Consider the following 12332-nt stretch of genomic DNA (forward strand, 5'->3'; position numbering starts at 1 on the left):
CCCCCCCCCCCTGGTTATTTTGCTTCAGCTGGACTGCGGCATGGGATAACAGCCTTCCCAGCCCTTTCCTGGACATGTGCCCTTCCCTACACACATTCATGCTTTCTAGATTTCCAGGAATGTTAGAGCCTTTTGGCGCTGAACATCTTATTCCTCTGCTTTTTTCCCTTAAAAAATTTTGGCCAGATTAATTTACCCCAACTAGTATTGCTGCCTCAAGAAGCTGCAATGTTAAACAACTTTTGTTATTTTGTTTATTATTTTTAACAAACACCCTGAAGATAGAGTTTTTCCCACTGAGCAAGCTCTGAGTCAGGTCAAATAACAAGTTCTAACCAGGGCTAGCATGGGGCCACCAAATGGGTCAAATAGTGACACATGTCTAAGAATACAGCTTGTTGAGAAGCTCCAAACCCACTTGTCTCCTTTGGGTAATTGCAAAGATACTTTTTTTAAAACAGCTATTATGCTTGCAAGGCTACTAATTTTCAACAAGGCTGGGAGAGAGGGATGGGAATAAAGAAAGTTAATATCACCAAACTTCTTTTTTTATAAGCATAATATTTCTTGATTATATGTTCCTTAGGTTGCAAACATTTGTCAATTTTCAACTAAAAAGTTGATTTTGACCATTTTTGTCAGTGTTCTTGTTGCTTTATGAAAGAATGGATCCTCAGATTGACTCTGCATTTCTCAAAGTCCTGTCCCTGCACCTGACATTTTAAACTTGAGAACAGGATTTGACATTGTTTCCTGTTAAAAATGATTGGGGACTTTGGTCCAGCATGCATTATCACAGTCATTTTTGATCCTTTAATTTCATCATGAATCAGCACACTTGCTGTGGAGGAGGCACTATGATAAATGTTCAGGAAAAGAGAGAGGTTTAAACGATGATTCCTGCCCTCTGAGAGCTTACAGAGCAGTCCAGAGGTCAAAATATAATTATGCAAGCAACATTTCATAATTATGAAAAGAAATCAGTGATCTTGAACATAGGTCAGTTGAGGTTGTGCATATTACATAACGATAAGAGGAAATAGAGAGCAATGTAAGACAACATCTGATAAAACCTTCTCCACCAATGGAAACGTTCCTCACTGACCAATATGGTAGCTAATAGCCACACACAGCTATTGGGCACTTGAGGTATAGCTGCCATGACTGAGGAACTGAATTTTTAAGTGCATTTAATTATAATTAAGTCAGATTTAAATAATCATATGTGATTACCTTATCAGATATCACAGCTCTAAGACTTCAAATATTTGCTTGATTGGCCAGGATGATTCTGGAGTAGAGAAGAAGTGGAAGATTCCCTCCCATGAGAGGACCAGGGCTCTCCTCCTTGGCTCCCAGGAGGAGCAAGCAGGAACTTTGAGCTGTGGACACTACCTGGCGTGTGGTTGTGCTTGCTATCCAGTGGGTGTTGTTCAGTGACACTCTTGAAACAGGTCAGGTCTAAGCCACCTGGCAGAGGTCAGCTCTAGTGTACCTTGGTAGGGGCAAATTTAGATCCCAATTTAGAGCCCCAAAGAACCAGTCGCCTTCTTAATGGAGTGGTCACAAAACAAGCCCACACTAGTGTCCTCTCCTTCTGTCCCTCCTAGCAGAGACTCTGTGCTTCCACATTCACCTGTAAGCACAGGGTTCTGTCCAGGACCTTTTTGGCAATTCCCCTTGAGTTCCAGAACCTCCCTGCTGGGTCAGTGCTGAGGTGGGACTTTCCCTCTTGCCATCCAAATGACCTGCGCTTCCTTACCCTGCCCCCATCCTTTTCAGAGCTCAGAGCATTTGAGGGAGAGAGAAGTGGAGGGGGTTTGGGAGATATTCCTCCATTTTCCCTGAATGCCAATTGTAAGGAAAGGGGTCCCCAAGAAAGGACTTAATAGGAAGATCTCTAGGCAACTGAAGCCAAGCTCAGGGCCCAAGTGGTCCTCATGCTGAGGTAGAAGTGGAGCTGGGGACAATGCCCCTAGCAGAAACTGGAGGAGGAGAGGGAGTGCAGAAGCAGAGGCAGCCTGGGAACCATAATGGGTGGAGTAGGGAGAGCTAGAGGATGATACCTACACCTTGAATGGTAAGTTCTCTCTTAAAGTGAAGGGTTATTCAGGGTTAGGGACTCAAGCCAACCTAGGGTGTGTGGCCATGTGACTCAGAACAAGGTCTATCCCCTCTCAGCGTCATTCTCCTAATTTGCAAAGTGGAGCTGACTAATAGGCCACCTGGTAGGGAGGTTGGGGAGGGGTTGGATGGGAAGATGTAAAGGAGAGGATGTGGTGAAGTAAGATGTTTATGCAGTGCACAGTGCAGTGTCTGCCATTGTGCCGTCTCTTCCCTGCCACTCTGCCCTGAGTGATCTTCTGGAGTCTAAACAGCAGCAAGAACACTCAGAGCCAAGGAAGAACTTCCTGACTCTGATCACAGTCAAAGATGACTGTGATCAGTTAGGAGAGCACAAACCTGGGATATCTAGGGCAGGCACTAGGTCTCTCTCTGAGTAGAAAAGGGCCACACTCAGCCTTCTCTCTATTCTCTCTGCCCTGCGTTGCTGGGCATTTTGTGAAAATGCCAGACCTTGCCAACATCACCCTACCCATCTCTCACATGATTCTTAAAGAGGAGGTGCCAAGGTCTCTGCCCCTGGAACCCAACTCATCATCCTGCAAGGCCAGAGGAACAGAGACATCCATCCTTCAATTTATCCCTCTCCTTCACATTCTCATGTCACCCACAGCTTGCCTTCCTCCTCTGTGGCTTCTCTGCCTGTCCATCACCTGCTCCCATCCCTCCTATTTTACTCTACCCTCATCTTCTTCTGTTCTTCCTGTGGAGTTCAGTATCTTGCATTCACAGAAGACTCCCCAGGCTGGGGAAACAGGCAAGGGATGTGTATGTAAGTGTGTCCACACAGGCACAAACAGGCTTAATGCTCAGGCCACCCACTGTCACCAGCTCCACATGGAGTGCCCTGAGTCCTCCCATCCGCAGCTTCTCCACCTTTCCTCCCCTCCCTCAGGCCCTATTTGGAGAAAGTGGAGTCACCACCATTCTTCATGGGCAGCTGGGGGCCCCTGAGCAGTCTCTCCACCCCTTTTCCCTTCTCTTCAGGCCCCATGCCCAGCCCTGAGGTTTGGAGAGCCTGGTAAGTGCCCTATCAACATGTTAATCAAATTACTTAGGAGCTAAAATTGACGCTGTTCATTAATTATACAAGATTATGCTAATTGTGCATGCAAATGCATGCAGGGGAACAGAAGGTGTTCAGGCGCATGGTGGGCCATTAGCATAGAGGATGGGGTGCGGGTGCATTGGCATGCTAATGTATGCGCCCTGGCTATTTATAGTCCCCCAGCCCATCTGCACTGCAGCCACCTCTACCCTGGTTGGGGATCCTGGTGAGGCGACCTGGACCTGGTCTGGCAGGTGGTTATGGCCCTAGGGACTCTCTGACTTAATTATTACTGGAGACCAAGGCCAGGAAGTAGCCCAAGCCACCTCCAAATGAGCCTGAACAATTTCAGCAACCTCCTTGTTCACCTTCCCTTCTCTCACTTAAGCCCTTTGGTCCTTGCTTCTCTCTGGAAGGAAAATGACTCTTCCAAGTGTCTCAGTCAGTAAGACACTCTGTGCAGACTTCCCATCTCCCCACAAGGCCCACATTCCATATGATTTGGTGCCAACCCCCAGGCTATCCCATGCTGTTGGTATACTTCTCCGGGAGTGATGTTCTCCAGAGCTGTTGTTCCCTGTGCCTTCTACTTCTCTGTGAGGTCCTCTAAGACCCAGTGCCCAAGATCAAATGTGAGCTGCAGGAATCCTTGCATCTCTCACAGGGAACACAAGTGGCTGCCCCCAATGACACTTGGGAAATTATCCTGCCACACCCACGTGTTTTACTGGTTGTTCCTTGAGTGTCTGTCTTTCCTATTGGATTATAAGTTCCTTAAGATTTTGTTCACTTCTAGATCCACAACACCTGACATGCAGAAATTATTTAATCAAAAACTATAAGTGGGTGTGGGAATGAATGAGGGAACGAATGGGGTAGCATCTGTACACTCCCGTCCCAGAGCTGAGAGTAGAATGCCAGGAAGACACTGGAGAGCCACTCTGCCCCAGGGAAGCTGTTGTGTTTCTTCTGAAGCTCATGAACTCAAAGGCCAATCCTTTAGGATATAAATTAGTAGAGGACCCCCTCCCCCATTCCCCCATTGCAGGCTGCAGTGCCAACTTTGAGTTTGGAAATACATATGCAATTTTATCCTACCGTGTGCTCTGATCCTGCTTTCTTTCCCAAGACCTTCACAGGATACACTGTTATTCTGTACAATGTGCCCCAACTTATGTATCCAGTCATTGGCACTCCCTCTTTCTAGATCAGCACTGTCCAATATGGCAGCCAAGAGCCATATGTGACTAAGTTTACATGAATGAAAATGAAATCAGATTTAAATTGTTCCTCAGTCTCATGAGCCATATTCCAAGTGCTCAATAGCCACATGTGGCTAGAAAACGTCATTCTAGGAAGAATTCTATTGGATAGCACTGAAATCTGGACATTCAGTTCCTTGTTCCTAACAGTCCTGTAGGTGAAAACCCACTTGGACTCTCAGCCCAGTTCTTTCAGTCACTAACAACTTCCTCTTTGGAAGTAGGAATGTAATTTTAGCCTTAAGTAAGTGTCTCAGTGGGAAGGGAGGGTAAAACCAATGAAAAGCCTCTGGTTTCTTAGGATGGAATTCCTAGAAGAGGCCAGGATGGGGATTCTTGCGAAAGTGGGTTATTAGAGGAAAGCCCTTGGGAGAGAAGGAGCAAGGGAGGCCGGGTAAGGCAGGAGAGGGAGTTTGGCAAGTTTATGGAGCTTGGAGGTTTAGCTTGCTGATCCAATGTGGTGGCAATGGTCCCAAAAGTATGAATGGTCCCAAGAACTGGTCCTTCTTGTTACTTCAATCTGTCATTGGCTGTGGGCTACAGGCAGGAAGGATATGCTCCTGGTTTGGGGTAATTATCAGGTAGTGGGGCAGCTGTGAGCCCTTTAACAGCCAACACTCACAGCAGCGGGAGAATGCTAGACAGAATCTGAGCAGGTATCCCACTGTACCACCCCTGGACATTGCCTTCCAAAGAGCAGACCCATCCCACTCTGCTCTCCATCCCTGTGAACCCAGAGTCTAGCAGTGGACTCACATCCATTCCTCCACATTTTCCTCATCTATTGAGTGTGTCTTTTAAGTAAAGCACTGTGCTGGGGAGATTTCCTGATGCAATGGTGTCACCCTTGAGAAGTTGTGTGTAAGTCCAGCGTGTGCACTTGAATCATAATCAACCCAGCATTTGCTTCTTTGGTAGGGAATATTCCATCAACCAGAAAGGCTCATTTTAATTCCATCTTAAGCTATTTTTACTGGGAGGAATAAATAGCCTTTATAAAGGTGATTAGGAAGGCTAGACCAAGTTCAAGATGTAGTAAGGAAGATGTGCAGGTGAGGCACTCTTACCTTTCATTGAAACCATGGCATCATGATGCATAATTATCACACTTTAAATGTTTTTTTTAAATATATTTTAATTGGTGATAGACCTTTATTTTATTTATTTATATGCGGTGCTGAGAATCGAACCCAGTGCCTCACACATGCTAGGCAAGTGAGCTGCCGCTGAACCCCAGCCCCAGCCCCACTTTAAATGTTTTATTAGCTGGAGGACCACTATTCACAGCTCTTCGTTTGGTCTTTTATTACATTTTTTTATTATGTTGAACATATGGGCAGAATAGAATAATAAACCATATATAACACTGATGATTATTTTTAATAATTATCAACTCTAAGCTCATCTCATTCAATTATTTCTTTTTAAAAAAATTTTTAAAATATTTTTATTTTTTAGTTTATATGAACACAATATCTTCATTTTATTTTTATGTGGTGCTGAGGATTGAACCCAGTGCCTCATGCATGCCAGGCGAGCGCGCTACCACTTGAGCCACATTCCGAACCCTCAATTATTTCTTAATCCTGAAAATCTCAGACCGAGCAATAGTCTAAGCATCCAAAGGTCCAAAACTAGGTGCAAATTTGTAACCTTGAGGAAATCCCCATCAAATAGCTCTACTGGTCCCTGCACGGGATGCCTTTCAGGGATGCTTTTGAAGGACATGCTGCATGGTCTTGCAGCAGCAGCAGCTTGGTGTGTGGGAAAGGTACAACTCTGGTAGCCCCACTTAGAGGGACTTTTCCAGGACTCTTGTCAGCATCAGAGGTTCATAAAGACTCAAGTTCAAATTCTGACATTGGCATTTACTGTAATGCCAGTAATAAATTACGCTGTAATTTATTCCTGCTTAACCTTGGTTTTCTCATCTGTAAAGTGGGAATGGTTGCAGACCACCTCAGGGTTTTGAGAGGATTAAACAAGACAATGCCAAGTGACAAACTCAGCAGAGTTCCAGGCTTGATTAAGATTAGACCTGGTTCACTTTGAGGTTTTTTTGGATTTTTGTTCCTTCGTTTGTTTGTGAAGCTCTCTCCCTGAAGCATTATGTACTTGTATTTATAGTACTTTCATACAGTAATTCTATGGCAGCTCCTGGGATTTGAACTTTCTCATACCACCCATTCTATGACATGGTCAACATGAGGCAACCATGCTTCTTGAGATCCTCATGACCACTAATGGGGATGGCATTGGGCACAGTCCTGTACTGCTCACCCCAGTGGGGCACAGGGTCAGCCAGAGCTGTGGGCTCGGCTTGCCTTGCTTCCCCCAGCCTGTAGCGCCTCCCAGTCAGGAAAGGGGACATCTCTAAATTCCTCCCAGCCCCATCATGCCAAGGGTCAGGATGGCTGCTCAGCAGACATCCAGACTTTGGGGATGAAGGACATTTTCTTGGTGATTCAGAGCCCCTCAACAAAACATGCCTACCTGCCACATGTCCCGAGAGGGTGTCCCAGACTCTAGAGCCTCACCTTCACTGGCCGAGCCCTTGCCCAGGCTCTTTTCCTTCAAGGAGAACACGGTTCCTCAGTTTCCATATCCACATGTGTATTCATCTCTCTCCAACTCTTCTTCCCACCAGGTTCTCTGACCCTCTCCCACATCTGGCCTCTGCTCAGACATGGCTTGGAGGAACTGCTCCCTCTATTTCTCCTTACTCTGTTATCATCCTTTCCCTACTGCTCAGGTGGAATAAAATGACACCTCACGTGTGTCAGCCTATGGAGGGAGCCCCTCCAGCCTCCATGGTGTGGGCTCCCAGAGGAGGGGAAAGAGGATGGAGCCAGCCCCAGCACCAACCCGCAGCAGAAAGCAGGCACTCTAGGGACTGGGCACTGCAGGACAAAAGAGAGCTTTGGGTACTACTCCTGGTTCTCCTAGACCTTACCAGAAGTCTTTCAACTCTGGCCCAGCCCTGGAAGGCAGGAGATTATGAGGGACAATCAACTTTGCCAAAGCACGATCTTCAAATGTAATAAAGCATGATACTCATATAAATTGTTACTGAGCATGCATTGCAGTTTTCTGTAACTTATCAGTGAGAGAACCAGTGGGATGACAAAGCTGGCTCAAAAAGACTAAGGGAAGGGCCTGGGGTTGTGGCTCAGTGGTAATTACTTGCCTTGCATGCATGAAGCACTGAGTTAGAATCTCAGCACCACAGAAAAATAAATAAATAAAGATATTGTGTCGACTTACAACTAAAAAAAAAAAATTAAAAAAAAAGACTAAGGGGATGGGGTTGCGGCTCAGCAGTAGAGCGCTCGCCTCGCATTTGCAAGGCCCTGGGTTCGATCCTCAGTACCACATAAAAATAAATAAATAAAGGTATTGTGTCCAACTATAACTAAACAAAATTTTTTTTAAGTTTTAAAAAAAGACTAAGAGAAATCTATACATAAATATGAAGGGAGTGGAGGGGAGGAGAAAGAAAGGGTGTGTGTGAAAAATGCTAGACTACAACTGCCAAATCAGAGCTAGGTAATGTCCATAGGAAAATAAAATTGCAACCTTGAGGGCTATTTTCTTTTTCTTTTTCTTTTTTGGTACCAGGGATTAAACTTGGGAGCACTTAACCACTGAGCCACATCCCCAACCCCTTTTTTATTTTGTATTTTATTTAGGGACAATCTCAGTGCCTTGCTAAGTTGCCGAGACTGGCTTTGAAATTGCAATCCTCCTGCCTCAGCCTCCTCCTGAGCCACCATGTCCAGCTCAGGGCTAATTTCTTACTTCTTTTAACAATGTCATTTGTATCTTGTCAGTTCTCCGCAAATTAGCCCCTAACTTTACAGTCTGGGCCCCAATTGATAATAAATATGAGTCACTTTCCCCTAGAAAATCAGATGCTCAGAGGTGACTTTGCTAAAATAAGACACCAAAACAGCATTGTCTAATATAATGCAAGTCACACATGTAAGGTTAAATTTTTTAGTAGCCACATTTTAAAAACTAAGAAGAAACTGATAAAATTAAATGTGATATTTTAATCCAATCTAAAATATTATCATTTCACCTCACAATAAATATAATAATTTTTTTATATTCCTTTTTTTAAAAGTAAGTCTTGGAAATCTGATGTGTACATCTCAAATTGGGACTAGCCACATTTCAAGGGTTCAGTGCCATGTAGGGCTAGCAGCTACAGGTAGTGCAGTTTTACAGCAGGTTCTCAAGCTTTAGGGTGCATTGGAATTACCTGGAGGGCTTATAAGAACACATGTCTGGGCCACACCCCAACAAGAGTTTGGATCTAGCAGGTCTAGAGTGGGGCCTGGTTTTGCATTTCTAGCAAGTTCCTGGGCGATGCTGACGCTGCTGGCCTGGGCACCAGTCTTTGAAAACCATGGTTTCAGGATAAGTTTGAAAGAATACATGGTGATTTTTTTTCCCCAACTACTGTAGACTAGGGAAAAAAAAAAAAAGAAGAAGAAGAAGAAGAAGATAGTCACTGCGTATCTATTTGGTGGGTATGTGCTCTGTTGATTAGGTTTTGCTATATGTATAATGAATATAGAATATGTGAGAGGGATCTGCTGAGGGGGTTTCTGCTATGTGGGATAGCTATATAGTATTTGCAATGATTGTATTTTGGGTAATCATGTACAACAGAAAATGGTATATTAATGTGTTCACTGTATTCCATATTGTTTCTGTGCATATACTCTGTAGGCAGGGCATACATGGTACATGGTGGGTATAGACTTATGTATAGCTAGTATATCATATATGTGGGATGAGTATAGCCATACATGGAATACATATTATATATACTTGTGTGATTGCTCTATTTTGTGAGTAATAATATATAAGGCAAACACAGTCTCTATATTGGATATGCTTTTTATGGTGAATATACATTGTAATGGTGATGGGTTTACTCAGGGGGAAAGATATGCCCTGTGATTGATGTACTGTATGTGTGTTGGGCATATGTTATAACAGACATACATAGCATGTGACAAGTTTTCACTGGCTAAGTGTAAATACATGCCACATTTGGTGTATACATTGTGTGATGTTATACAGTGTGACGGGTATAATGATGAATAATAGGTACATATACTTCAGTACATATAACAGATAATACATGTTGTGTGGGTGTGATAATTATACATTTTGTGGACAAATAAGCACTACACGGTTCATACACTGAGTGCTCATGGTGAGTATTCTGTGTAGTGAGGTGGTTCTTATGATGGGTCTGTTTGGTGTGTACCAAGTACCTGTGCATACACAGTTAGTGATGGGAATATGGGGTATGTCCCCGCACATGAGCACACAGACCATAGTTACTTTGCTGGTAGGGGGACTGGCAGGGAGCAGTTGATCATCTGTTTCCAGAACCCCCAGAACCTTGAGCCCAACGACCTCATTGTTTCAGGTTCTTCCTCAAATTTTTTCTCAAATGCAACCAGAACTGCCTGAAGAATGCAGGGAATCCCCGAGACATGCGCCGCTTCCAGGTGGGTTTGGGGAGAGCCTCCCCTGCAAACCCACCCTTTCCCGATAGGGAGGGGAGCAGGAAAGGAAGGCTGAGACCCTGCCAGGGCAGATCTCTGTTCAACCCTGTGCCTCCACGGCCTGGTGCCTGCTGGGGGTGGGGTAGCTCCATCTCAACTTGTGCTGGCTGCCAAGGGAGGCTTCATTAGAGTCCCACTTAAGAAGATGCTAATTGTGACATTTTTACATGATTAACGACCCAGGTAATTTGCATAGTGTGAAGCAGAGAGCAGCTGCCCTTAACACATCCCCAACCTGCATACCCCTCCCAGTTCAGGGAGAAGGCAGCCCCAACTTCCTCCCCAGAACAGGATGGGGGCTCCTGCTGATGGGTTCTCCAGCTGATGCACACCCCCCCCCCCTTATTTGTCTAAGATCTCATTTCTGCCTTGAAGCCCTGGTGTTCCTGGGTGTGCACCAGAGACCACTCTGCCTAAGGAACCAAAGTTTTTCCCAAAGCTTTGATTTTCTAGCTCCTGGGGAGTCAGCTTATCTGGGAGTGTTACCTGATCCAGGTGGCCCCATTTCCACCAGCTCAGAACCAAGGAGCTGAAGCTCCCTCCCCATCCCCAAGTTCTAGTATTCAGCTACCAGCCTCAAATTGCTACTTCCCCACCAGAGTTCCCTCCCTCCCGGGAGATCCCTGAGGGCTCCAGCCAGATTGGTGTGGGTCTCCCCACAGGTGGTGGTGTCCACCACGGTGAGCGTGGACGGGCACGTGCTGGCTGTGTCCGACAACATGTTTGTGCACAACAACTCCAAGCATGGCCGCAGGGCACGCCGCCTGGATCCCTCCGAAGGTCAGGACTCCTGGCCCATCCCTGGCCAGCCCCAGACCCCGCCTTAGCGCGGTCCCCTGACCTGGGTCCTCTCCTGCCTCCCAGCTGCCACTCCCTGCATCAAGGCCATCAGCCCCGGGGAGGGCTGGACCACGGGCGGCGCCACCGTCATTGTCATCGGCGACAACTTCTTCGACGGGTTGCAGGTCGTGTTTGGAAACGTGCTCGTGTGGAGCGAGGTGGGCCATCCCCGCCAGTCTCCTTCCGGGGGCCTCGGGCTGGGCCCTCCCCTCCGGATGGGACCTGCAGGCCTCCCCTCTCCCCTAGCAGCTCATCACGCCCCACGCCATCCGGGTGCAGACGCCCCCTCGACACATTCCCGGGGTTGTGGAGGTGACCCTCTCCTACAAGTCCAAGCAGTTTTGCAAGGGAGCCCCTGGCCGCTTTGTCTACACAGGTAAGGAATCAAGAGGCAGAGGGGAGGTCTAAGATCACAGGAGGGAGCCCTACCCGCGGTGCCCTAACACTGTTCCTGGTGTATTCCCTTTGTTAACCAATGCCTTTCTTGTAACCTGTTACCTCGGCACCTTCACCATTCCCTATACCCGCCTGTATTCTATGACTCCTCCTCAGTCTGGTTCTTCTTTCCCTAGCCCAGCCCCAGCCCAAGCCAGCCGCCAGTTCCCCACCTTGGTGCTGTCCCCTGACCTGGGTCCTCTCCCTATCTCTTCCTCCCACCGCCACTGCATAGTGACCCAACTTACCCTCAGGGAGCTCGCGTCTAATCCGGGGAGACTGAGCAGCCACTAGAGTGGGGTGGGTGGAGTTACACCGTCCAGGACTTGAGGGACAGAAAACCTGCCCTCAAGGAAGTATGGGCTGTACAGGGCTAGGCTGAAACTGGAGAGATGAATGGGGAGGTAGACATCCGGAAGGAAGGGCTGTCGTGGGAGAAGAAACGGCCATCGCAAAGACCCGGCAATGAGTACTTTAAGCTCTGGGGCAAACGAAAGGAAATTAACTAAATCTGAGCTGGAAATGGAAAAGGTATGGCTTTGAAACTGGTGTGTTATAGGTCCGTTCCAGAGTTTCCAGGGAGGTGAAGGAAGGGGATGGAGGGGGAGAGAAAGAGGAGGGAGGTCCAGAGAACAGGGAAAGATACAGGGAGCCAGGTTAGGAGGCTGCTACATACTCCTAAGAACCCAGGGTGTGGGACAGTTCCTTTCCTGGGGTGCATGCAAACCTCTAACCCTCAGATACTGCTGAGATGATCGGGTTTTCTTTTTTATAATAAACTCCTGATATGACCAAATGCAAACGGAGAAGAGTTCTGCCCCCTGGGAATATAGAAACTAATATGCATATACAGCCCCCCTCCCCCCCCCCCCAGCCGCCAAGCTCATATAGGACCATCATAGTGCGTGTGTGTTAATGTCAAGTGCCTGGTATGGAGCCTGGCTCAGTAAATATTTATGAATTAATAAACCAAGGAATGGAGGAAACTTCCCAGAATCTCTCTGATCCCTATGCCTGGGGGGGGGGGGGGCCCCC

At 46.7% G+C, this 12332-nt stretch overlaps 1 protein-coding gene across 1 annotated transcript in view; it reads left to right on the forward strand.

The window, feature by feature from the left end:
- The window catches only part of Ebf4 (EBF family member 4), a 62277-nt gene that overhangs the window by 42212 nt on the left and 7733 nt on the right, over positions 1 to 12332 (forward strand). The window contains exons 7-11 of the mRNA XM_015482225.2: positions 9884 to 9965; positions 10685 to 10802; positions 10887 to 11020; positions 11112 to 11264; positions 12272 to 12332. The exon at positions 12272 to 12332 is cut by the window's right edge and continues 255 nt beyond it. Coding sequence (XP_015337711.2) covers positions 9884 to 9965; positions 10685 to 10802; positions 10887 to 11020; positions 11112 to 11264; positions 12272 to 12332 — 548 coding nt within the window. The remainder of the gene's footprint in view (positions 1 to 9883; positions 9966 to 10684; positions 10803 to 10886; positions 11021 to 11111; positions 11265 to 12271) is intronic.

The sequence above is a fragment of the Marmota marmota genome, unplaced genomic scaffold (assembly GCF_001458135.2).
Source record: "Marmota marmota marmota unplaced genomic scaffold, marMar, whole genome shotgun sequence".
Lineage (NCBI taxonomy): Eukaryota > Metazoa > Chordata > Mammalia > Rodentia > Sciuridae > Marmota > Marmota marmota.